The sequence below is a fragment of the Cebus imitator genome, unplaced genomic scaffold (assembly GCF_001604975.1).
Source record: "Cebus imitator isolate Cc_AM_T3 unplaced genomic scaffold, Cebus_imitator-1.0 Scaffold51, whole genome shotgun sequence".
In the NCBI taxonomy this organism is placed as follows: domain Eukaryota; kingdom Metazoa; phylum Chordata; class Mammalia; order Primates; family Cebidae; genus Cebus; species Cebus imitator.
The window spans coordinates 1,381,249-1,408,144 of NW_016107366.1; the positions used below are offsets into that span (position 1 = coordinate 1,381,249).

The following is a 26,896-nucleotide window of genomic DNA, read 5'->3' on the forward strand; positions in this document are numbered from 1 at the left end:
ACTGCTCTCACTCAGATTCTCCTCTAATGTTTGAAACTCTGCCATTATATTTCTAGTGATCTATTCCTCCTGCTCATTCTGTCTTGGATAACTTATCATAGTGCTAGTCTACTCAAAGATTTAGAGCCACAGTAAATAAAAGAAGCCACTTGACTCATTCCTTCATTCCCTGTAGGCTCAGAACAAATTTGCAGCATCCTACTGTCATAGCTTTTTTTTTTCTTTGAGACGGAGTTTCACTCTTGTTGCCCAGGGAGTGCAGTGTCATGATCTCAGATCAATGCAACCTCCGCCTCCTGAGTTCAGGTGATTCTCCTGTCTCAGCCTCCTGAATAGCTGGGATTATAGGCATGTGCCACCATGCCTGGCTAATTTTGTATTTTCGTAGAGATGGGGTTTCTCCATGTTGTTCAGGCTGGTCTTGAACTCCTGACCTCAGATGATCCCCCTACCTTGGCCTCCCAAAGTGCTGTGATTATTGGCGTGAGCCACTGTACCCGGCCATAGCTTTAATTTGAAAATGATTGTCTAGATTGATAGCTCTCACCACTCAGGAAATGTTTTCTGGCAAAAAATGCCTTCTCTCCCAAGTGACTCTGACAAAGTAGTATTAAGAAATGTCTTAAGGGGCTAACATGCCACTCAATAATGTAATAATCATGGCCATGCTGACTACTGTCTTAACATTGGTGCTTATAATGTTCTCACCTGCTCTCATTTTTCAGATATTCCTCAAGGTGGCCGAAGAGAGTGGGGTGGATGCTGAGACCTCAGGTAACTGCCTTGATGGCACACTTAAGATAGTGCCTCCTGAAGGCTTTCTCAGCACACCAGTATTGTACCTTTCCCTTTGAATTGTTCTATTGCATTCTCATTTGTAGAGTGTAGATTTGTTACAGAGGGGGAAGGTTTGTTTTGTTGTAAATAAAATAAACGATGGGATTCTTTCCTTGTGCCTTCAGATGGTACCTTGCCAGCAAGACGAAACAGGCGGGCCTTCGGGGACAAGCAGAGCTGTCTTCGCCCGTTCACTGAAGACGATGCTGTTGATCCAAATGATTCTGACATAGACCCAGGTCTGTTTGGGAAAGATACACCACGTTCCACTGTTGGAATGTGAATTTCTCTTTCATGCTCTCAGCTGTTTTCTTTGGATGGCCTTTAGCCAAGGTGATAGATCCCTATGGAGTCCAAAGAGACGTGAGAAAATGGTAAAAGCCACTTATTCTTTGCAGCATCATGCTGTGGTCAAACCTGAAAAAGCCCAGCCATATCACTTCCTTTAAAGACGTAAAGATGGTGCCTTAATCCTCTGAATTTCTTTTATGTATTAGGTGCTTAATTGTTGAACAAATATTAAATCGAGTAGATGAATGATTTTGAAAGAGTCAGAAAGGGGAATTTACCGTTAGAGTTAATTGTGCCCTGACTTAGATATTTTGAGGACGGGCACAGTGGCTCATGCGTGTAATCCCAGCACTTTGGGAGGCCAAGGTGGGTAGATCACCTGAGGTCAGGAGTTGGAGACCAGGCTGTCCAACATGGTGAAACCCCGTCTCTACTCAATACAAACAATTAGCTGGGTGTGGTGGCACAGGCCTGTAAATCCCACCCACTCGGGAGGCCGAGGCAGGAGAATTACTTGGATTTGGGAGGCGGAGGTTACAGTGAGCCAAGATTGCCCCATTACACACTATCCTGGGCAACAAGAGTGAAACTCCAATCTCAAAAAAAAAAAAAAAAAAAAGACAGCTGTTTTGGATGAGTGTGTCCTTGTGTGTTTAACTAAGATGGAGAGGAGACAGAGGACATCAAACAAATATTGTTAAGATGTAAAAGCACATCAGTTAGATATCATTAGTTTAGGACAAGAATTTCTAGAAAAGTTTTAGGAACAGAAAACGTTCCAGTTCTCTCACCCCTGCTCACAAGAGTGTGTGGCTCTTACATTATACGTAACTGCCTAACTTCATAGTAGCAGTGCATTTCAAATGTGTTCACGTTTTACCAAAATGTAGCAGGTGAGAAGCTGACTGCCACTGTGTTCTCAAATATGTCAAGCTATGTACATGCCTGTTTCACAGAATATTCTGTAAGAAATTGATGACTTGATATGTCCAAGTGGCAGGCTGTAACACCTGATTATGCAGGAACACATTTTTTCTGTTGTCTCATTACACCTTTGTTTTCTGTACTTATCGGACAAGGACTGAAAGGCAGAGACTGCCACTGTTAGACATTTTGAGTCATAACTTTTCCTTGGACATAGCTTTATCATGAAAGCCCTTTACTTCTGAGAAACTTTTAGCTTCAAACACATGCCTCCAAGATAGTTGTTGAAGACACCAGAAGAAGGAGCACGGCAATGTCAAAAATACCTAAGATAGTAGGTGACCTTCAGTGTTGGCTTCTTGCAGAATCCAGAGAGACAGACTTGCTCAGTGGGATGGATGGCAAAGGCTCCTACCAGGTGAAGGGCTGGAAACTCACACAGCAACAGTTTGTAGCCCTTTTGTGGAAGAGACTGCTAATTGCCAGACGGAGTCGGAAAGGATTTTTTGCTCAGGTGAGATGTGCTGTTTTGGCCAGAGACCCTGGCTTCATGGGTGGGCTGCAGGCTCTGTGACCAGTGAAGGCAGGATAGCATCCTAGTCAAGATATGGATGCCAGAGCTAGATTTATTTGTATTTTAATCATAGTTCTATCCCTTGCCACTTGTGTATTTGCTGGCAAGTTACTTCTTTATGCCTCAGTCTCCTCCTCTGTAAAATGGGGATAATAGTATTACCTGCGATGCAGGGTTGTTACAAAAATAAAAATGAATGAGTACTTAGAATGGGGTCTGACGTGAGTTAGTACTTAGTTTTGTGTGTGAATTTGTTATTTTTATTTTGGAGGAGAACATAAAGAGGACAGCGTAGAAAAACTGGTTGAGTATATTCAGCTGTCATAACACGAGGCATGTTATGCCCAGATGCACTTGACCTGTGAACTTATTAGAAACATGATTTTTCTCTAAGTTGTTGTTTAACTCAAACTGAAAGAAAAGATACAGAGGTCAGAATATAGTTGGCCAACAGAGAAGACTCATTATACTATTATCTACATGTCAGTATTTTCCTGCTAACTTGCCTAGTTAGAAGGGTTAAATTTTTTCACTCTATAAAATCAAGAAATGTACAGAAAAGGTCTGCAGAGAGTCTTCCATGCTGATGATGTGGGTACTGTTAAGAGCAGGAGTTCAGAGCATACAAAGCTGGAGTTGGATCCTGACTTTGCTACTTTTTGGCTGTATGACTTTGGGCAAGATGCTTAGTCTCTCTGATCCACAGTTACCTTTGTTGATAATGATCATTGATAGCACAACCATAAATAATGACAACGTAGAGATAATTCTCACTCTAGTACTGGTAGTACAGAATTATTCACTGAGTGTTAATTTTGTACATTGAAATCCCAGAACATTAGAATCAGGGGCATTATTTGAATCATTAAGGTTATAAGGGTTACATTTCTCAGCAATAAATGGAAAGTATGCCCAGGTCATTTTTTTTTTTTTCAGAGAAGATATGGTAGAAAGTCTTAGGAGGCTGAAGAAGGATTTGGATATTTATTCTTAGTGATTATGGCTGTCCGTGATTGGAGCCATTGCTGTAGAGTTGGTTTTATTACAGTGGAGGATTTGAAGAGGGATGTGTTCTCAGACCTCAGATTAAAATGAGAAGACTGAGGCCAGAGGGGAGAGGACTTCACATGGGTGCGCTTGTATTAGAGACAAAACCAGGACTCAGGACTTCTGTCTCCTGGTCCTGGGTTCATGGCCCAGTGAGGTCTTTCTCAGTCTTCAGGAGGAAGAAGGGCAGGACCCAGTGTTCTGAGTCACCCTGAATGTGATCACTGTTTACTTGTGAACTTCTCGGCTTAGTGCCTCTACCAGGTGGCCATAGCCGCTGGCCTCGTCCTGCCAGGGAAAAGGTTAGTTTTCAGGCTCCATTGCTTCCCAGCTGCCAAGAATGCCTTGCTGCAGCACAGTCATGGGCCCTGTACTCCTTGTCGCTGGGCTGGTTGGTCGGGGAGGCTGGCTGGACTCTCGGCGATTTGCCCGTTAGCCTTGTTTCTAACACTCGCCATTTTCCTGTTGTCTCCCTGCCCCCTCCACTGCCTGGGAAAAGATTGTCTTGCCAGCTGTGTTTGTCTGCATTGCCCTTGTGTTCAGCCTGATCGTGCCACCCTTTGGCAAGTACCCCAGCCTGGAACTTCAGCCCTGGATGTACAATGAACAGTACACATTTGTCAGGTATGTGTTTGTCTTCTGTGCCCCAGGAGTGGGGAAGATTCAAGCAGACCAAAGATGTTTACAAGGGCCAAGGGAATGGACTTAAGAATTACACTGTAGAATGGATTTTACTGCTGTGGATCAGGCCCCTGTATAAGCTAATATTGCATGCATAGAACAGCAACGAACTAACCCTGAAGTAATAAATAGACTGGTCTTCTGTTGAACCTTTCAGCCTCTCTCCTCTCTATCCTTCTGTTGTCAGGAACAGCCACATATGTTTTAGGTAAAATCATCTACCCTTGCCAGAATCCATGATTCAGTTATAAAATATTTGGATTTGGGGACCTGTGTTTTAATTCTGTAATTGAGTCACAGGGCACACTGTCAAAGCATAGAACCTCCAGAGACTTGTTTTCTGCAAAGTATAATTTATGTAATTATCTATTCTGTTATATTTGGGATGTTAGCTAGTGTTTGTTCTTTAGGCAAAAACGTCCTCTACTCCGTAACATTATATTACATCAAAGAAAAGGACAAAGGGTTTTTCGGGGTCTTAATTAGCAGGAACTTTCTTGAGTCCCGAAGGATTTGTAGACCTATAGGTGGGGGAAGTGTATCAGTGATACAAAAGGGAAGCATTACAAATATGTGTATAAATACATTTGATTGGCCTGTTTTTCTCTAAGCCTATGTTTTCTTCCTATATAGTTCAGGTTTACTTTATTCTTTCCTTCCCAGCGGCTCACCCTTTATTGCCTGTGTTTGTAGAACATAGCATGTGTTTGTGACCTGTGCCTGTTATTTTTGTGCTTTTTAGTTGTGCTTGCAAAGAGTACGGTTGTCTTGCCCTTTCTTAGAAAATCCTGCTTGTCTGTGCCAAAGGGATAATTGTAAAAGGACTTTTGAAATACTTAATGAGTTGCTTTACTTCAAATTAAAAAATATATATAAATGCGTATGTATACGTACATGTGTGTACGCATAGGCACCTTTATACATATAGCCCATTTATACAAGCTCTACCTTGGAGTGCTCTACGTCACCTTGATGCCAAATATAGGGCCAGAGCCTGAGATCCTCCTGGGTGGTTTCTGTGTTTTGCCCATTTCTGTTTTTAGAGCCTATCTTGTAGAAAGGCTTCCTAAAATGTTTAATTTATAAAATCATTTTAAACTCCTGATTACTGGTTTTAATGAATTGCTAAGCTGGCTGCCTCTCATGCACCCACAGCAACGATGCTCCTGAGGACATGGGCACCCTGGAACTCTTAAATGCCCTCGTGAAAGACCCTGGCTTCGGGACCCGCTGTATGGAAGGAAACCCAATCCCGTGAGTGTCACTGTAGCCATAAGCTGGCTTCTTGTGCTGTCACCTGGTTTAATTTAGACCATGCTGCATGTATCAGCTGCATGTCACATTGTGACCACCAGCATTTGCCCTTTGAATCATTATCATTGTTATGTTTTAATTACAAAAAGCCAATGTAGTAACCTAACCAAATGATCTAGGAACAAACGTTTGGAGAGTCTTCTAACACCATGCAGAGCACATCATTACAGACATTTGTTTACTGATTTAGAACATTAATATTTAATTTAAATAGCACTTTACACTTACTGATCAAATGCTTTTCCTTCCTTTCTCTCCCAGCCACTGTACTTAAGTGCTTTAATAGGCTGACATTATATTTGATTTTCAGCTTTTGTTTATTAGCTTCTTCACTTTTATAATCTGACAAGATTGCATATGATGAATTTTTATAAAAATGGACACTTTCTCCTTTTCTTTTTTTTTTTTTTTGAGTCGGAGTCTCACCCTGTCACCCAGGCTGGAGTGAAATGGGTCACAATCTCGGCTCTCTGCAACCTCCACCTCCCAGGTTCAAGTGATTCTCCTGCCTCAGCCTCCCAAGTAGCTGGGATTACAGGCATGTGCCACTACACCCGGCTAATTTTTTGTGTCTTTAGTAGAGACAGGGTTTCACCATGTTGGCCAGGCTGGCCTCGAACTCCTGACCTTGTGATCTGCCCACCTCGGCCTCCCAAAGTACTGGGATTACAGGTGTGAGCCATTGCACCCAGCCTCTTCTTTTTAAATTGTGTATTTGTATCATACTTTCCTTCAAAACCCCCTTTTATAAAGTAGGCAATGGATGAATAAATCCAGTGAAGCATCCATGTGACTCTTAAGTGTGTGTAGGGGATGGGAGGTCACCAGATCACTGTGAGTAAAGATGGTGGAGGGGTGAGGATCTTATGAGGTGGAGCTCAAGGCTGGTAGAGGTGGGTTAGTGTTTCCAAACTTAGGCGGAATCTCAGCTGAGGTCATGAAACAACAGTGATCTCTGAGGACTTATGGCAAGTTGGGAAGGTACTGGAGGATTGGAGACAGGGGCAAATTCAAGTGTTCATGGGAAGATGGCTGTCTCTGCACACCACAGAGCGGTGTTTATGATACCTGTTTATACTAGGTTCTAGAGCAGATTTCTAAATGGATAGCTGCTGCGAGCTTGTTTGTTCTTAATTAGTATTGGATAGTTACTAAATGTTTGTAAGTACTTAGTAGTTAGTACGTAATGGGTGGTCAATCTTAGCAGCCAATATTGTAAACCAGATGACAAAGATGGAGAAGGACACACGTATGGCTATTATGGATTTCCTAGTACCTTTGATTTTCCACATGAAGGTTGTGTAGGGAAGATAGAGCATGAGATGAGATGATAATATAGTCATCTCGATTCATCACTGGCCAGCTGAACCATATGAGCTTATGGATTGATGCCAGCCTAGGAAGGCTCTGTGGGAGCCAGAACCGGGCTCAGAGCCCGTAGAGACAAAAGAGGCATGGCCCTGACATCGGAGGGTTCAGACATTATGTCTGAGACCCACCTACAGTCTGTCGGAGGTGGCCGGAAGGAAGGGCCTTTAAAGACCCTGGCAACTCTTACTGAAATTCTAATTTTAGGTTTTGCAAAAAATGGTAGAGCTGAAGGAAATTTGACAGGAGCCTGTCTCAGCAGTATTTAAATTTGTCTCAGCCAGTCCTCTTTTGAATGTTCAGGGTGTGAGCTTCAGGAGGGCAGTGTGTCTTAGTCTGTCTTTTCCAGTCAACTCAGCTGCTTTAAGGAGACAATTAGAGATCAATCTGAAAAACTGTTCATTTGAATGTTTAATACATAAGAAAACAATAAGAAATAGTTAAATATATATATGATTTTTTTTTTTTTTGAGGTGGAGTCTCGCTCTGTCGCCCGGGCTGGTGTGCAATGGTGCAATCTTGGCTTGCTCACTGCCACCTCTGCCTCCTGGGTTCAAGCAATTCTCCTGTCTCAGCCTCCCAAGTAGCTTGGATTACAAGCATGCACCACCACAGCAGCTAATTTTTGTATTTTTAGTAGTTCTCTGTCCCCCAGGGGTAGGGGTGGGGTTTCACCATGTTGGCCAGGATGGTCTTGAACTCCTGACCTCAAGTGATCCACCCACCTCAGCCCCCCAAAGTTCTGGGATTACAGGCATGAGCCACCATGCCTGGCAATTATATTTAATATTTAATAATAAGGAAATAATGATGGTAGCTTTACTTTAAATTGTGGAATTTTGAAACTGTGAGGAAACTGGAAGTGACTTGTTGAATCAAGTCATTTTAAACTTTTATTTTACCAGTGGGAAAAATAAACCCCCAAAAGACACCTGCTGACATCCCACAGTGATTCCGAGCTGGAGACAAGGTTGAAGCCTTTGCGTCTTTCCTCCAGGGAATATTTGCAGACAACTGGCTCTTTATGTACAAACGCTCTCACCCCAGTCACCACACCCCCACCAATTCTCCACTCATTTGAGAACATAAATTGGATGTTGCCACTCTCCATTTGTCAGCACATTGAGCATGAGATCCAGACTCTTTCCCAGGCCTCTGTCATCCGCTCCTCCCCTCCTCATTCAACATTACTCTTCTTCGTAAGCTTATCCTACTGCAGCCATGCTGTCTTCCTGTTACTCCTCAAAAAGAGAAACGCATTTCTCCCCAGGGCCTTTGTACCTGCACTAGCCATTGCTTTTGCTCAGAATGTTCTTTTCGCCAAATCTTTGCCCAGCTTGTTCTCCATCATTGTTTATGTTTTGGCTGAAATGTCTTCTCTGCAGTAGGTCCATTCTCTCCAGTTGCTGCCCTTTTATTTTGCTTTATTTTTGACCATCTAAGATTGTCTTGATAGTTTATTTGTTGTTCCATTGCTCCATGGGCATACACCCCTATGAAGGCAGGTATTTTCACTTTAGACTCTCAAATAGACCAGACAGCATCTGGCACGTAGTAGATGCTCAGTGAAGACTTGTATGAGAAAATGGTTGACTGATTGGATTGAACTGAGCTCAGTATGTAAACATTTAGGGTCTCTTTGCATTCTATTTTACTTACGTATAAAATGATGTCACAGTGTACAAGGCTGTTGTGGGATCAAGCAATCAAATGAGATCATGCTTGTCTTTTCCAAATGGTGTGGGAATAGATGCATGTTTGTGGTTGTTATGAAATGCTCCTGTGCTCTTGAGGCAACAGAAAGGCCAGGCCCTCTCGGGTAATCCTACCTTGCTGTCTTCCCTTCGCAGAGACATGCCCTGCCTGGTAGGGGAGGAAAAGTGGACCACTGCACCAGTTCCCCAGACCATCAGGGACCTCTTCCAGCATGGAAACTGGACGATGCAGAACCCTTCACCTACGTGCCAGTGTAGCAGCGACAAAATCAAGAAGATGCTGCCCGTGTGTCCCCCAGGGGCAGGGGGGCTTCCTCCTCCACAGGTGAGTGCTTTCAGGGTGCAACTGAGCAGATGGGGTGCAGGGTAGGCTGGTAGCTTCCACTTGGAAGCAGGAAGGAGTGAGATATGATGTCGGTAGGGTCCGCTTCCATCTTTAACTTGCTTCTGGTCATAGGAAAAAGCATGTGAATTTTGAGTGGAGGGGGTTGGGACCACATTGTGCCCATGCCTGTCCCACAGCAAAAAAGTCACAGGATGCCTGTGACAGGCCTGGCTTCCAATCTTGGCTCTGTAACAAATAAGCTGGTAGCCTTTCACCCCAGCCTCTTTCACTCCCTGGGCCTGTTTCTTCACCTGAGTTAGGGAGGCTGGACCAGAAAACTCCTGTGGACCTTGTCAACTCTGGCATTCTTAGAGACTCTATTTGGGAAGGAGTCTGGAGGCTTTTTTTTTTTTTTTTTTTTTTTCTGAGAATTTCAGGAAGAGGAGTGCTTTGATAACTCTCTGCCATTTTATCAGCATCCAGATTGCAGGGTGAGGACAAGCACTTCTAAATAAGTACAAGAACTAAAAGAAGTCTTGGTTACCACTCTTTAAAATAACAGCTAGGCCAGGTGCAAGGTGGCTCCCTCCTGTAATCCCAGTATTTGGGGAGGCTGAGGCAGATGAATCATCTGAGGTCAGGAGTTCGAAACCAGCATGGCCAATGTGACAAAACTCTGTCTATACTAAACATACAAAGATTAGCCAGGCATGGTGGCATGTACTTGTAATCCCAGTTACTTGGGAGGCTGAGGCAGGAGAATCGCTTGAATCTGTCAGGTGGAGGTGGCTGTGAGCTAAATTTGCGCCACTGCTCTCCAACCTGGGCAACACAGTGAGACTCTGTCTCAAAAAATTAAAAAAAAAAAATAAAGATAGTATAATATAATGCAATATAATAAAATAGTCATCAGTAAAAAAGTGAGCAAAAGATTCATTAGGCCTAATGATGCTGCTCCCTAAAAATCTCTTGACTACAAAGAATCTCATTTCAATGTTTATTGTTGAGATGTTCAAAATACATTTTTGGGAAAGACCTCGGCTTGATGTAAGTGAATTACCAGTGCCGAGGGCGGGATGGACCAGGTCTCGTTGCTGGTTGGCTGAGGGCAGTGTCTGGGGCCTGTAGTCAGAGTTCCGGTCACACTGTGGACATGGTCACTGTTGTCCTTGATTTGCTTTCTGTTTCAATTCTTGTCTATAAAGACCCATGTGCTTGGTTTTCATGTGATGACAGAGAAAACAAAACACCGCAGACATCCTTCAGGACCTGACGGGAAGAAACATTTCGGATTATCTGGTGAAGACGTATGTGCAGATCATAGCCAAAAGGTGACTTTCTACTAAACTTGGCCCCTGCCTTATTATGACTAATTAGAGGAATTAAAGATCTACAAATAACAGACTAGGACAGTGGGGGAGATGCCAGATTATGGCCTGATTCTGTCCATTGGAAGTTTAGGATATTATTCCAAACTAGAAAAGGTGACAAGCGGACTGTGAACATTCAGTTTCAGCTCCAAGGCTGAGGCAGCCAGGTCGAGAGTGAAAATAGATACGGATTCAAAGTCAAATTCTGCCGCTTAGTAGTTACTTGACCAGGTAACTGGCTATCCTTTTAAAACCTTAGTTTATCTAAATTGTGATATTAACGTTGCTCTTATAAGTTTGTCATGAGGACCGAATTAAATGATGTATGTAGAACACCTTGGTTACTCTCTGATGGGGGACTCCGTGATAATGTGTGGTCTCATGGAGGAAGCCCTGGGAAGGTTTAGCAGCCTGCCTTGGCTACGGAGCCATGGGAGAGCCTTCTAGCTTCCCAGGACATGGCAACCTAGTGTTGAATGCTTAGCTCAGCAAATGTTTGTTCTGGTTTCCTTCCCATCTACTCGTCAGTTGGGGTCTTTCACTTAGGAGTTTCTTAGTGACTTTAAACAGCACAGACATGCTGGAATGATGGTGACCATGAGTTTCCAAGAAAGAAGTATAACTTCTCCAGATGTCATCCACAATTGAAATATTACTGTTAATTGAAAAAGCTTCTAGGTCTGGCACAGTGGCTCACACCTGTAACCCCAGCACTTTGGGAGGCTGAGGAGGGTAGATCACTTGAGGTCAGGAGTTCAAGACCAGCCTGGCCAACATGGTGAAACTCCATCTCTACTAAAAAAACAGAATAAGTCGGGCATGGTGGCATGTGTCTAATCCCAGCTACTTGGGAGGCTGAGGCAGGAGAATTGCCTCTGGGAGGCAGAGGTTGCAGTGAGCTGAGATTGCACCATTGCACTCCAGCATGGATAACAAGAAGGAAACTTTGTCTCTTCCCAGAAAAATAAGGAAAAGAAAAATCTTCTAGTTTGGTCACATCTCAGTCTATAAGGCAGTTTGTAAATTGGTTTAACCCAGGCATGATTCTGTTGGAAGTAATGGGTTTTTAAGATAGAGAGAAGACTGCAAGAGGCCTGAGCACAGGCTTCTTTTCTCTGGCACAACCCTGCAAGGCCAGCCTGATTCTAGGGTTATTTCTGTCCCTCCCATGTATCCCCAGGTAGATACTTACTCCTTTTGCAGCGTCAGGAATAGGATCAGTGCTTTCTTTGAACTGATTTTTGGTTTCTTTGTCTCTGTCTGCAGCTTAAAGAACAAGATCTGGGTGAATGAGTTTAGGTAAGTTGCTGTCTCTCTGGCACCTTTAGCTCAGGCGGAGGATGGTACTGTAGGTGTCTTGGATTGAAGACAGCCTTGGAGATTGTTTGTCACTCACACACTTGTGGTGCCATCCACCTCGAGGAGGACAAAAGCCCTGTGAACACGTGGTGCACACAGGGACACAGACAGATTTAGATTAGGCTTGCTTTATGGAGTTTCTGACTAGAGCATCGTGGCTCAGTACCCAGCGGCCCCTCTAGAGGCCTCTGAAATATTTGATGTACTGATTTCCTTGAGGAGAATCAGACATCTCCCGCAAGTCTCAGGATTTCAAGTAAGTAGTGTTGTGAGGGAAATGCCTACTTGCACTTACCCCCCAAACCAGAATCCCAAGGCTTCTTAAGGACTCAGAGAAAATTTGTAGCCATTTAGTAGGGGACTAAGTAGGTCTTGGAGGAAATAAGAAGTGCCAAAACCATCTATTTGCAGTGTATTTCAACCCATTTGTCCATCTGGGTTTTGAAGGAACAGGTAGGACTGGGGACAGAAGAATTCTTGAAGCCAGTTTGTACGTCGTGGAAAATGAGATAGCTGATGTGGCTGCCTCCAGGGGCCCCAAAGTTTCCTTGTTACTGATTTCCACCTTTTCTCTCTGCCTTTTCCCCAGGGGCCAGAACCCCTGGATCTCTGGGCAGAGCAGACACAGGGCCCGTGTAATAGCCCTCATGCTAGAAAGGAGCCAGGGCCTGTGGCTATATAAGTCCACTGTAACCTATTCTGGACAGCGCAGGGTTTCCACTCCCCCACTCCACATCTGCTTGCCTCCCGACCCACGTTCACGCCCAAGCCACTGGGTCAGAGCGGCATCTATGAGATGAATTACCATTCTTTCCTCGATGTCTCAACTATCTAACTGTGTGTGTAGTCAGGCCAGGTCCTCCCTCTGGGGCAGAAACCATGGGAGTTAAGAGATTGCCAAATTCATGAGGGGAGGCTGACGTGTAACCTGTCTGAGGCAAAATTCAGCACTCTTTTTCAGTAGGAATTTGCCTCAGTGAACCTTGTACACACTCGCACTGAGTCTGCTGCTGAGTGCTACTGCGCACCCCACTGTCTGGGTTTTAATGTCAAGCTGTTCTTTTAGGTATGGCGGGTTTTCCCTGGGTGTCAGTAATTCTCACGCACTTCCTCCGAGTGGAGAAGTTAATGATGCCATCAAACAAATGAGGAAACACCTAAAGCTGGCCAAGGTACAGTATCTGTCATGAGACATATCAGAAAAGTGGGTGTGCAGCTGCTGGGATGTAGGAGTAGTTAGCAGGTTAAACTGATCACCTGGTGGCCCATTGTTCTGAGTATGTTGGAATACAGAGACTTCGTTGGCATTTAGTGATTTGAGCCAGACAAAGCTGAACTACTTAGTTGTACATTTAAAAGTGTAGGTCAAAAACAAATCCAGAGGCCAGGTGTGGTGGCTCATCCCTATAATCTCAGCACTTTGGGAGGCCAAAGCAAGCGGATCACTTAAAGTCAGGAGTTAGAGACCAGCCTGACCAATATGGTGAAACCCTGACTCTACTGAAAATACAAAAACATTAGCCAGGCTTGGTGGCACATACCTGTAATACCAACTACTTGGGGGTCGAGGCAGGAGAATCGCTTGAACCTGGGAGGCAGAGATTGCAGTGAGCCGAGATCGCACTATTGCACTTCAGCCTGGGCAATGAGAGTGAAACTCTGTCTCCAAAAAAAAAAAAATTTACCCGCAAATCCAGAGATTTAAAAGCTCTCAGAACAACTAAGTTTACAAATTTGGCCAGTTGGTAAACAAACTAGGTTTCAAACATACTTTGCTGAAACAATCACTGACTAAATAGGAAAAGAATCATTTTCTTTTTGAAGCTGGCAGGCTGGTCTGCAGAACCTGATAAGAGCTCACTTCATTTCTCTGTGTCTCAAGTTTCCCATTTTTAAGTGAGAATCAACGGGCTCTGATAACATAGACCCTAGGATTGTTGAGTCCGCAGCTCTGCTTTTGAGTGATGGGCCCATGTACCTGGCGCATCGCAGGCAGGGCGTGTTCTGGCTCTTCAGTTGAGGCCAGTGGAGCACTTTGAGGAATCCTCACCCCACCGTGATAACCAGACATGAAAATCCGGGGACTTTGCCTCCCAGGATTTCTCTGTGATTCCTTTAGACTTGTGGCATTATGGCAGCATCACTGCGCTAGATTTCTGGTCACTTCGTTCTCAGGAGCCATTTACTTAATGGCTTCACATTTCATTTTGGTGAACAAGGTAGTGGAATTGCTCTTCACAGGGCCATCCTGTTGTCCACAGATCCCAGGTTGACTGTTGCCCCTTATCTATGTGAACAGTCACAACTGAGGCAGGTTTCTGTTGTTTACAGGACAGTTCTGCAGATCGATTTCTCAACAGCTTGGGAAGGTTTATGACAGGACTGGACACCAAAAATAATGTCAAGGTAAATCACTGTCTTTGTTCTAGTAGCTTTTTAATGAACAATGATCTTTATGTTTCCTGGAGTACTTTCAACTCATGGTAAAGCTGGCAGGGGCATTCATAACAGAAAAGAGCTTTACTCACTGTTACCTTTACCAGCGAGGCAGTATCGTATAATGAAGCAATTCAGAGAATTTGCTTTGTCCAGACATACCAGGTAACCTTGACTAAGTTACTTAACCTGTCTAAGCCTCAGTTCCCTCATCTGTGAAATGGAGACAATAATCGTGGCTGTCTCCAAACTGTTGTGAGAATTCGACAAGTTAAATGTATGAGGCCCTCACCACAGTGCCTGCTCACATCGTCAGCGGCCACTATGTCCTGTACGCTGTGATTACTTCACCATGTTCTTAATAATAGTGTTTTGCCTTGATACATGACTAGAATTTCTTTCTGAGGTTTCTGTGCATGGTTTGTTTATGCGCATCTGCCTGCAGGAACAGGGTTTGAGAGTATGACCTTATACCGGGTATGCTTTCTTTCAGGTGTGGTTCAATAACAAGGGCTGGCATGCAATCAGCTCTTTCCTGAATGTCATCAACAACGCTATTCTCCGGGCCAACCTGCAAAAGGGAGAGAATCCTAGCCATTATGGGATTACTGCTTTCAATCATCCCCTGAATCTCACCAAGCAGCAGCTCTCAGAGGTGGCCCTGTAAGTGCAGCTGTGTCCGAATGGATGGAGTGGGGCAAGGAGAGGGTCATGGAGGAGGGGAGAAAAAGATGAAGCTCATTGTGGGGGAGCAGCTGCAGACACTGCTACATGATGATAAAGCTGGGTTGATCCAGGGTCTGGGCAGAAGTGATAAGTTTACGAAGAAGCTGGTTGGCCTTCTTGAACTGCAGAAGGGAAATGACACTGATACATGAAAATGACAACATTTAGTGAATTCATATAAAGCGAGTTCAAAAATTGTTAATTAAATTATAAAATATTTATAAATAATTACAAAATAAATTAGTTCGATTTGTTTAAAAACCACTGTTTTAAACTTGGTGAAATATGTTTTTATTAGCTTGTCTCTTTAATTCTTAAGCTGTGTGTGTGTGTGTGTGTATGTGTGTGTGTGTGTGTGTGTGTGTAAAATTTAAAGCCACATGAGCTAAAGTATGCAGCCTTTGGAGTCATACAGATCTGGGTTTGAATCTGGTCTCTCAATTTTCTAGATGTATGATATTAAATGAGACAATTCGTGTAAATTGCCAAGCCCAGCACCCAGCACAGAGTTGATATTTAGCACACATTAGATACCCTTTGTGTATTTGGAGCATGGCAGTTACTGTTTCTGCTTAACTCTTACAGGATATTAATATAGGACATGAGGATCTTTATACCAAGACCCCGTGTAATGGGCTTGTAAGATCATTTTTTTTAAGAACTGATAGAATTTTTATATGTGTTAGGTTAATAGGCTACATACTGTTATTTTTAAGCTGATTTACAGCCAGAAAAAAAATTAACTTATTTGAGTAGTTGCACAGTAATATTTCTGCTCTTATTTAGTTTTCAAGCCACACTAGTCCTTCATGTGTGAAAATTTACAGCTTACTGCTCTTACAAGGTCGTGAACAGTGGACCAAAGTGAATACCATTAGCCACTCTGGCTTCCTTCATTAGTTTTATTGTGGCAGTGGACTCTTTCTGACCTCAGTAAAATCAGTTTGGCATTTACATGGTCATATTTTTTGACTTAAAAATGATCATCTTAACCCTGAATAAAATGTCTGTGAACAGATGTTTTTCCTTGGGCTGTGCCTTAAATATCTGTGTGTGCATGTGTGCGTCTGAGTGTCCATGGCCTTGCTGATTGAGCCCCACCTGCATCAAAGACCCCTCAGATTGTCATAGCCTTTTTCTTTCCAGGATGACCACATCAGTGGATGTCCTTGTGTCCATCTGCGTCATCTTTGCGATGTCCTTCGTCCCAGCGAGCTTTGTCGTATTCCTGATCCAGGAGCGGGTCAGCAAAGCAAAACACCTGCAGTTCATCAGTGGGGTGAAGCCTGTCATCTACTGGCTGTCTAATTTTGTCTGGGATATGGTAAGGTCACAGGCCTGCTGTCTCTTTGTAATGTCTGTCAGGGCCACGGATTGATATGGTTAAGAAACAAAGAGCCCTGGCTATTGTTGGGAAACATTCCAGCTGCTCTCAAGTTGTATAAAAAAGGAAAAGGCAGAGGCAGTTGATCACTTGCATGACACCAAACACAGCACCGGGTACCAGAGTTCATGTCATACCAGAGGAAGAAATCTGCATACAATGATGAAAATTAATACCACTGCCACTTAAGTTCCTAAGTGAGAACTTTCCCAAGAATCAGAGAGATGCAAGGACCTTAGTCAAAACTCCAAGTCAGTGCCTCTAACTTCTCTGATGGATTTTAACCTCCAGAGTCAGAATGTTCTTTGCCTTACTAGGAAAGCCATCTGTCATTTGAAAATTCTGTACGTTTTATCAGCAGCTTATCCATCCATTGCAAATCTGTTTTTGTGCCAGCTACAATATATTGCTTCTATTTGGACCAATATGGAGGACTTCAAGGAATTCTGAAGTTCTAATTATTGTTAAGTACAGTTGAAATGTATCTCCCTGTAACTTCCATTAATTGTAAGCTACATGGAGCAAATGTAATTCTTCTCCTACTGAACAAGTCCCTGGATATTTAAAGACAACTCTTATACTCTCATTTAACCTGAGTATTGCCCAGATAAGATGATATATGAGAACATACCTTGTAGCCTCTAAAGCACTGTACAAATGTAAGCACTGTACAAATGTGAGCACTGATGGTAGAGGTGATGACGAGATATTTGTTCTTTATTACCAAGCCTCTTAGACTTTGTCACTCTTCTGATCCGATTGTCCTTGTGTGGCCATGCTCTTTACTGTTAATGTCCCTTTTCAAAAGCAAAGCCAAGAATTAACCTTGTGTTCAGGCTGTGGTCTGAATGGTTATGAGTCTAGAGGGAGTTAATCTTCGGCCCATACTTCTATTACTGCAGAACAAAGATTTTGCATTTTGGAAGGAGCACTATCTTATTGGCAACTCAATGGTAAACCAAAACCTCCATTTCACACAAATGATTGTGAAATTCAGGTCGTCTTCATTCTATACCAATTCATTTGATTTTTTTTGAACCTAAACTTGATATTTATCCATATTAAATTACATATGTATTGTTTTTTATTATCTTGATTGAGTAATTTCTCCAGTCAGTCAACACAGAGTGCTCACTATGTATCTGACTTATGCCAGGCACAGGTGATTCAGAGATGAAAGATCAAGTCCCTAAACCCATCACTTATCTTCCTGGGTATTGTCTGTCCCTCCCTGCTTCAGAGCCCCTGAAATTTGCTAGAAGCCTGTCTTCATCTAAGTTGTTGATAAACACATCAAGTAGGATTAGACTGAGGCAGAGCCCTGTAGTCTGAAACTGCAATTCTTTTAGCAGCTGACAAACCCACTATCACTTCCTGCCTGTGCTTTGCTCTGCCAGCTATGAATTCTCATAATTGTCCTATCGTCAAGTCTTTATTTCTGCATTTTATGGCTTGATACACTGTCAGGACAGACTTTAAAATTATCCTCAGTGCGATGAAACAATTCTGACATTCATATTATGAGCAGTTACCTCATAAATAGATTACATGTGAGATTGAACTTGGGCAGACTATAATATAGCATTAATGATGAAACAGACACAATCATCTTTGGTACGAAGAATGGAAGCTTATTTGCTGCCTGTGAAATTGAAATTACTCTGACTGGGAATCCATCGTTCAGTAGGTTTACTGAGCGTGACACCTTGGCTTGGCTGTTGGAAAGACAGAAAGGGCATGTAGTTTATAAAATCAGCCAAGGGTAAAATGCTTGTCAAAATGTATTGTTCAGTATTTTGATTAATAGTTTATGTGGCTTCATTAATTCAGAGTTACTCTCCAATATGTTTATCTGCCCTTTCTTGTCTGATGATGGTGAAGACTTGTGTGATGCGTTGTATATTTGATTGAGGGGTAAACTGTATGTCTTTGTTTTCACTTTTAGTGCAATTACGTTGTCCCTGCCACACTGGTCATTATCATCTTCATCTGCTTCCAGCAGAAGTCCTATGTGTCCTCCACCAATCTGCCTGTGTTAGCCCTTCTACTTTTGCTGTATGGGTAAGTCACCTCTGAGTGAAGGAACTGCACAGGGGATAAGGCATTTGGTGCCCAGTGTCAAAAGGAGGGCAGGGGACTCTCAGTGGACACTTACCTTTTTGTGTCTCACCAGGTGGTCGATCACACCTCTCATGTACCCAGCCTCCTTCGTGTTCAAGATCCCCAGCACAGCCTATGTGGTGCTCACCAGCGTGAACCTCTTCATCGGCATCAATGGCAGTGTGGCCACCTTTGTGCTGGAGCTCTTTACCGACAATGTGAGTTGTGCAGAGGGAACACCTCCCGCTGGGATGAGCATCTCTGGGAGCCAGAGGACAGTGTTTAATTGTGATTTTAGTCCACTTGTCCATGGCATTAACACTGCTGACTGCTCTGTCCTTTCTTCAGAGTCTGTCTTCCCTGAGAAAGCAAAGCACCTTTCTTTCTTGCTGTGCCTTACATTTTGCTGGTCAAGCCTTGCAGTTTCTTTTGATAGGTTCTTTTTTATTTCTTTCTTTTTCAATGTTGCTCTTACCAAGACTAGCTCCTCTGCCCTCCACTTTACACACTAGAGCTGGGCGACTCCATTCAATCCCAAGGCTTTTACCATCACCTCTCTTGGTGTCTTTTATTGTTATCTCTAAGATCTGTGCCTTTAGCTTTGACCATAACCTTGAACCCTAATCTCACACTCTCACTTGCTTAGTGGATTGCTTCATTTAGATAGTACATAGATACGCCAAACTGGACATGCCCTGATTTTCCTTCCCCTCGGAACTTAATGCTTTTCTTGCCATCCCCGTCACATCAGTGGGGTTACCATCGTTTGGTTGCCCAAGCTGGCTCTTAAAGTCATCCTAGATGCTTGCTTTGCTGCTGCATATTTCCCCCATTCAACTGATTATGCTGTGAGTTCTCCCAGGTATAGGCCTCTAAAATAAGACCTCCTCTCCATTCCGGTTGCCATCGCCTTTGTCCAAACACAGCACATGAGGCCTTTTACAGTTACACAGCTCTTCCTGTCCATAGCCGTCACACCCTTTCCCAGCTGTAAGCTTCAGATGAGTTCTCCCCAACCATGCTCCTGTAGGCCTGGCTTGAAATTCCCTTCTTCTATCACAGGGTCTGGTAGTATCTCCCTTGCCCTTCAAGATTTAGCTCAAATGTGAAGCTTTCCTTACCTGCTGGGAGGTGTTCTCTCTTTTCTCTCTGACTCCATGCCTCTAGTACAACACACATCCACTTACATGGTGATTTCCCGTTTACGTGCTTTTCTTCCTTGGCGTGGAGTCTGTTACTTACTAACTTTTGCCTCTCCCATGCCCTAGCACAGCGCATCAGCTTATAGCACCTTACTCAGTTGCTAGATATTTGGTCCCTGTTGCCTTGTGGGGTCATAAGTTCTGACGTATTTGAGAAGAATTTCTAAAATTCTAACAAAATCCTGACACTCAAATGTTGACCCAGACATGAGGAATTTGCTTTTAAAATGCTAAGGAATTTTTTAATGGATTGGCTTCTGATGAAATACAGCCTTGTTTCTACGCTTTATTCATTATTTCTCCATACTCATAGCATTTCTCCAGATTTCTAAAGAATAGAATTTTATTGCTACATATCATCACCTATGCCTGCTGCTATTGAATTGGTATCTGAATTAAAAGGCCCAGTTTGTCCCTAGAGAATCAAATTTATTCTTTACTCCCATATTTCAGAATTTGATACAGTTTTAGGATAAACCATGAATGACATCCAGTCCTTCTCCCTCCCTCCCCTCCCATTTTTTTTTAGAAGCTGAATAATATCAATGATATCCTGAAGTCCGTGTTCTTGATCTTCCCACATTTTTGCCTGGGACGAGGGCTCATTGACATGGTGAAAAACCAGGCAATGGCTGATGCCCTGGAAAGGTTTGGTGAGTGAAGCAGTGGCTGTAGGTTGCTTTAATGGAGACGGCACTCTGCATAGGCCTTGGAACCCTGGCCTTTGCTTTGGAAAGAAGCTGATGACTAAGCACAGGATATCCCCCACCCCTATGCCCACCGACAGGGCTCTTGCCAGCACAGCTGGTTGTGGCAGGGTTTTGTGATGCAGCCATTTGTCTGTGCCTCTGATACCATTGAGAAAAGTGAAAGGGCAGTTTTGTAGGTAAGGAAAATACTTGCATTTGCTTGGCTCTATTGGCTCATGCCACTGGCTGGGTTTGTCAGAGGCACTAGAAAAGTCAAACCACCACTTTGAGAATTAGAAGGCAGAGAATTGGAAGGAAAGATGCAGACTTTGGCTCTATTAGGCGAATCATGTGCTTGCAAATGAGATCATATATTATCTTTTACACAGTCTATAAAATGATAATGTATTACATCTTTTTCTACCTTTAGACTGGTTAAAAATATTTTTCCTGTAGCCATATGATTATTATTCATCCACTAGCTAATATAGTCAAATGGGCCATGTTATTTAGTGGGCATAAAAGAGGGGCTTTTTTCCAACTTGGGGTACAAAGGAGATATATAAGGAATTTCAGGAATATTTACACGGAACTATATTTAATTGAATGTTATGATTTAATTGATTCACTAGGTTATACTATATGCTACTGAAAGGGGCATCTGGTTACAGTGCTTTCTAATATATCTCACTACTAAAACAGAATTTATTAAAAATACTGACTGTAAAAATTACTTGGGTTGTTTGCCTTTTTAAAAAGATTTTTGGCATGTCCCGTTAAAAAAAGAAATACTAGATATCTTCAGTGATGTTACAAATCTAATACACCTTGGCTCTGAAATTCCAGTTGATACTGGGTCATAAAAAGTTTTCCCAAATCAGACTTGGAAATTGATCACTCACTTGTTACTTTTTTCTCCTTGCCATGGGTGATAGCCACTGGTCTTTGTTGGAAGATCAGTGAATTCCTAGGAACATGGGCCCAAATTTGAGGAAGGGCCATGGTTTTTGGTCCCTCCATTCTGACCAGGTCTCTGCATTGTGTCTACTAGGAGAGAATCGCTTTGTGTCACCATTATCTTGGGACTTGGTGGGACGAAACCTCTTCGCCATGGCTGTGGAAGGGGTGGTGTTCTTCCTCATTACTGTTCTGATCCAGTACAGATTCTTCATCAGGCCCAGGTGAGCTTTTTCTTAGAACCCATGGAGCACCTGGTTGAGGGTCACAGAGGAGATGCACAGGGAAACACTCACCAATGGTGGTTGGATTGAACTGAACTCAAAATACATGATATGATAAAACTGATTCTCCTGATGCGGGCATCCCACAGCGCCCTTCCTGCTCATCCTGGAAACTGTGGCGGGCAGGTTTTATAATACTCCATTAGAGACTGAATCTTTGTCCTAAAAAATAGTTTGAAAGGTTTATTTTTCTTATTTTTCCCCCTAAGACCTGTAAATGCAAAGCTTCCTCCTTTGAATGATGAAGATGAAGATGTGAGGCGGGAAAGACAGAGAATTCTTGATGGTGGAGGCCAGAATGACATCTTAGAAATCAAGGAGTTGACGAAGGTGAGAGAGTACAGGTTACAAGAGTTTATTTTCAGTTTTTTCAGCTTTATGTGCTGTAAACCAGTTTGCTGACTTAATAAAATGGCATGTGTTCCAAAAATGTATATCTGTACCAAGGTTCTGTCAGTTTTATTTTGAAAACACCATGGAGACTTCTTAATTAAAGAATTCCTACTGAGAATACTTTTGTAATATGAATTCCCATTCTCGAATGTATTGGCTTTGTATGCTTACATTTATGTTTAAGTTATTAAAACATACTAGTATTGTATATCTAGTCAAAATCAAGGTAGGGAGAATAAATGGTTGATTTTGAGTTTCATAGTCCAAAAAGCAGATATATTTCCAATGCTTAGGAGGGTCTATTTTAGCCATCTAGATGCCAGCATCTCCAAATTTTACTTTTTTGTAATCTGTGCAGTATTTGCAATATTTTTATTACAAATTTATACTCTGTGCAATTTAATTTTTAAAATATCTACAATACATATATATGTTGAATAAGTGAAAAATTATGTAGATATTGATGAACAATACGGTTCTAAAAACAGGTTAAAAAGTAAATTCACTTTTATTTTGAGCTTCAGAATCATTCAGAAGCCAGCTGTCACAAACGCAGACCAAGGCTCTTAGCACATCAAATATGCCTCTGGCTTAGACTGATTGACATGTCTTATGTTGTGGTTTATATAGTTTACAGTCCTGCCTTCCACAATTGCTTGGGAGAGCTGTGAGTCACTGAGGCTCATGAATGGCTGCATTTTGTTTTTTTGCAGATATACAGAAGGAAGCGGAAGCCTGCTGTTGACAGGATTTGTGTGGGCATTCCTCCTGGTGAGGTAAAGACACTTTGTCTGTGTTGTGTTTGTCCCTATTAATTCAGACTATCTCTACCCAATCAAACAACAATGCTTTTTAAGGGGTAAAAGTGGATTTTAGAGGCTTCTCTATTTATGCTAGTATGGAGCAATCAGTCATCGAGAAGATGGGATATATCAAGAGAACGATTTTAGATAATAAAATGCAGTTTAAAAAAAAGCACAAACATCTAAAACATGCTTTTGTGATCTATTTGGGATGGTGATGAAATTCAAATAGATTTTTAAAAATAGATTTTGTCCTTTCTGGTTTCTGTTTGTGTTCTTGTAAGCCCTTTGCCAGAGTAGCTGGTGCAATTTGGCTAGCTGGTTTTCATTACTGTTTTTCACACATGAACTTTGGCCTCAACCTGACAATTCAAATAATACTTGCAAATACAGCCACACTTAAAATAGTCCCATTATGAAATACATATTTAAATACCTATACGGTGTCTTAAAACCAAGAAAATATTTGATTCTTCGCTGATATTTAAGAATAATGGTTTGAGGTGGCTACCTGTTAGGATCGTTTATATTCGCGTTTTTAGAGTTTGCTTATACAAGTTAATCTTTCTTTTTCAGTGCTTTGGACTCCTGGGAGTTAATGGGGCTGGAAAATCAACAACTTTCAAGATGTTAACAGGAGATACCACTGTGACCAAAGGAGATGCTTTCCTCAACAAAAATAGGTGAGAAATGAAGTGGCCTGTATTTTGCTGCAAAGGCCTTGTTTTTAGTTTATTTAAAGAAATATATTGCTGGTTTTGATTACAGTGGTACTTTTAGAGTTCATAAAAATGTTGAAATATAGTAAAAGGTAAAGAAACTCATAAAAATCATCAATGATTTCAATATCTAGAGATAACCACAACTTACATTTCCTTGCAGTCTCATTCTTTTCTTTTAACAGCTTTATTCAGGTATAATTTACATACTATATAATTCACTTGTTTTAAGAGTATAATTCAGTGATTTTTGGTAAATAGAGAGTTTTGCAACCATCATCACAATCCAGTTTTAAACTTTTCCTTCACCCCAAATCTATCTCATATACACATACAAATGTGCCATAAAATTGAGATCACGTTGTATATAGAGATAAAATTAGTTTTTACTGTTAATGAGTGTATTATGAATATTTCCCAGTGGGTTACATTTCCTAAGATGTGGAATTTTACATTGCTGCATAAAATTCCCCTATGTACATGTACTTATAATTTATTTAATACCTTATAAATGTCGAACACATATTAATTTCCATTTTCACTATGTAAATATGTCCGTGTATACATCTTTCATTGGCCAGGCATGGTGGCTCACGCCTGTAATCCCAGCACTTTAGGAGGCCAAGGCCGGCAGATCACAAGGTCAAGAGCTAGAGACCATCCTGGCCAACATGATGAAACCCTGTCTCTACTAAAAATACAAAAAATTAGCTGGGTGTGGTGGCATGTGCCTATAGTCCCAGCTACTTGGGAGGCTGAGGCAGGAGAATCACTTGAACCCAAGAGGTGGAGGTTGCAGTGAGCCGAGATTGCGCCACTGCAGTCCAGTCTGGCGATAGAGCAAGACTTTGTCTCGAAAAAAAAAAATCCTTTATTATTTCCTCAGGAACAATTCCTTTACAAAGTTAATTGCCCTCTTTAAAGAGGGTACGAATTGACAGAGCCACCATTAGGCCACATTCTGAGACTGCACAGATCACAAAGCAATCTGATCTTGGGGAATACACCTACATTTTATAGGCCTCTTAGATAATGTTACTCTAAGTACTTTAAATATGTGGGGCTTCTCTGGGCTTATTATATGGAGAGATAGTACAAGGCAGTGGCTTTCACATTTTTCTGACCGTGACCCTTGTGGGAAATAAATTTTATTTCTCAAAGCAGTATGTACACACAGACACATAGACACGTGTATAACCTTAGGTTTCATAAAACAGTACCTACCGTTACTAATTGTAATGCACTCTGCTATTTCTTACTTTGCTATATACCATGTCATTAAAAAAGTGCTGGTCATGACCCACCGAACGTATTTCCCAAACCACTAATGAACAATGACTCAGGATTTGAACACACTGGACAGGGGGATAGCCAATAAAATTGAAAACAGCAAGGGACTTAATGTATTCATGATCTCCTCTCGTGTCTCTTACATTTTTGCAGTAGCAACGTAAAGGAGTCCTAAGAGAACAGGCATTCTGGGAATAGCAGGCCCAGCACTGCACCACTGCTTTCCTAGGCTTGCTCCTAGTACCAAGCTCCTGATGCATATAGCAGTGGCAGCAGTAACCGGCCCGTAGTAAGGCTTGTCACAGGGACTGCTTATAAGAACTGATTTGGTAGGTATAGCTGTGAGGGCCTGGCACAGTGTCCACGTGTGCCTCAATCCTAATTCTGAAAAAGGCTGACCCTGGGGGCTCTAATTAAGATACACAGAGAGGAATGAGTGCTGCTGAAAGGCCAAGGTTGTGGCTATTCTGTGGCCGAGGTGCAGTCATCAGTCTGGAATGTGGATGCTGAACTTCTCTCATATCTGATTCTTCACTTTACTGGCTTCATAGAACTCAAAAGCCACCCCACCAACATAAATTGTGTCGCTAGGTTCTGTGTTGCTCACACCCAAAGTTTCTGGGCCTTCTCACTTAGTGCACATGAATGGGTAATGGAGGGAAGTGTAGGATGGGGCCTTAGCATGAAAGCCCCAGGGTAGGGTGATGGAGATTGTTGGTAAAGAATGTGCAGTGGTTGGCATGACCTCAGGAGTTCTGAAATAGGACTGCACCTGCAGACTGAAGTGTTGAGAGGGCCAGTAGGTGCAAGGACTGCGCAGGGTAGAGGCAGGGACCCTGCTTGCCAGGAAGAGCTGGCATCCTAGGGGCAGGAAGGCTGTCCTTTCAAGTAGCTGCAGATGTATTGGTATCTTTGTAAAGGAGAAGCATACTTTATGGGAACATGAGGCCAGACTGTCTGACCAGAGTGTCTCTGCTTGCTTCAAATCTAACTAGTTTTCCTGTCCTTTGCAGTATCTTATCGAACATCCATGAAGTACATCAGAACATGGGCTACTGCCCTCAGTTTGATGCCATCACAGAGCTGCTGACTGGGAGAGAGCACGTGGAGTTCTTTGCCCTTTTGAGAGGAGTACCAGAGAAACATTTTCCTAGCAAAATAATATACTGAAATACCAAGTAAATCACTCCATATAAAAGAAAAAATTTACAATAATGCTACAATTTCTCCAGAGAAAGAAGTTGGCAAGGTACTGTGGGCACCTGAAAGCCAGCCTGTCTCCTTTGGCATTCTGACAGTATATACCTTATGGCTTTTCCACACACATTGACTTCAGGCTGTTTTGCTCATGAATGCAGCAGCATCAAATGCTGGTTCTTTGTATCTGTGTTCAGGGTAGGAACCTGTAGTCGTGGTGGGGCAGGGCTGGTGGGCTGAAGTGGAGTGCTGCTCCCACCACGTGAGTCCCTTCTCCCTGCCTTGGCTCCTCACCAGTTGTCAGATTATGATTCTAGAATCTAGTCCTACTCAGTGAAAGAACTTTCATACATACACGGGTAGGAGAGCATGATACAATTCCCAAGCCAGACAAAAGTCAAGGTGCTTTTCATCACTGTAGGTTGGTGAGTGGGCAATCCGGAAACTGGGCCTCGTGAAGTATGGAGAAAAATACGCTGGTAACTATAGTGGAGGCAACAAGCGCAAGCTGTCTACGGCCATGGCTTTGATTGGTGGGCCTCCTGTGGTGTTTCTGGTGAGTGTAACTGTGGATGGAAAACTGCTATTCTGGCCTGAGTGGAAAACATGACGTTTCAAAAGTCCTGTATGTCCAGGGCTGTTGTACGATTGGCTTGTCTCCCACCAGGGACACCAGAGCCACCCTTAAGAAGCAGAGGGCAGCTTCTCCCTTGGCACACACTGGGGTGGCTGTACCATGCCTGCAGATGCTCCCAAATAGAGACACTCCAGGCACCTTGTTTCTGAGTATGATTGAGGCTGGATATGTGATTTGATCTTTCTCTGGAACATTCTTTTTGATCATCTTTATGTTCATTCCCTGAAAATGGAGAGTGTGGACACAGCTTTAAAATCCCCAAGGTAGCAACTAG

General features: G+C 42.6%; 1 protein-coding gene across 2 annotated transcripts in view; it reads left to right on the forward strand.

Moving 5' to 3' along the window:
- ABCA1 (ATP binding cassette subfamily A member 1) overlaps window positions 1-26,896 on the forward strand; it is a 154,841-nt gene that overhangs the window by 121,639 nt on the left and 6,306 nt on the right. For both annotated transcript variants that reach the window (XM_017527761.2, XM_017527759.2), the window contains exons 26-47: window positions 726-774; window positions 963-1,076; window positions 2,418-2,566; window positions 4,173-4,297; window positions 5,510-5,608; window positions 8,887-9,076; window positions 10,313-10,407; window positions 11,713-11,745; window positions 12,872-12,977; window positions 14,137-14,211; window positions 14,735-14,904; window positions 16,114-16,291; window positions 18,297-18,412; window positions 18,525-18,669; window positions 20,183-20,306; window positions 21,394-21,523; window positions 21,793-21,913; window positions 22,690-22,752; window positions 23,356-23,462; window positions 25,802-25,922; window positions 26,017-26,037; window positions 26,407-26,541. In XM_017527761.2, coding sequence (XP_017383250.1) covers window positions 726-774; window positions 963-1,076; window positions 2,418-2,566; window positions 4,173-4,297; window positions 5,510-5,608; window positions 8,887-9,076; window positions 10,313-10,407; window positions 11,713-11,745; window positions 12,872-12,977; window positions 14,137-14,211; window positions 14,735-14,904; window positions 16,114-16,291; window positions 18,297-18,412; window positions 18,525-18,669; window positions 20,183-20,306; window positions 21,394-21,523; window positions 21,793-21,913; window positions 22,690-22,752; window positions 23,356-23,462; window positions 25,802-25,922; window positions 26,017-26,037; window positions 26,407-26,541 — 2,466 coding nt within the window. The remainder of the gene's footprint in view (window positions 1-725; window positions 775-962; window positions 1,077-2,417; window positions 2,567-4,172; window positions 4,298-5,509; window positions 5,609-8,886; window positions 9,077-10,312; window positions 10,408-11,712; window positions 11,746-12,871; window positions 12,978-14,136; window positions 14,212-14,734; window positions 14,905-16,113; window positions 16,292-18,296; window positions 18,413-18,524; window positions 18,670-20,182; window positions 20,307-21,393; window positions 21,524-21,792; window positions 21,914-22,689; window positions 22,753-23,355; window positions 23,463-25,801; window positions 25,923-26,016; window positions 26,038-26,406; window positions 26,542-26,896) is intronic.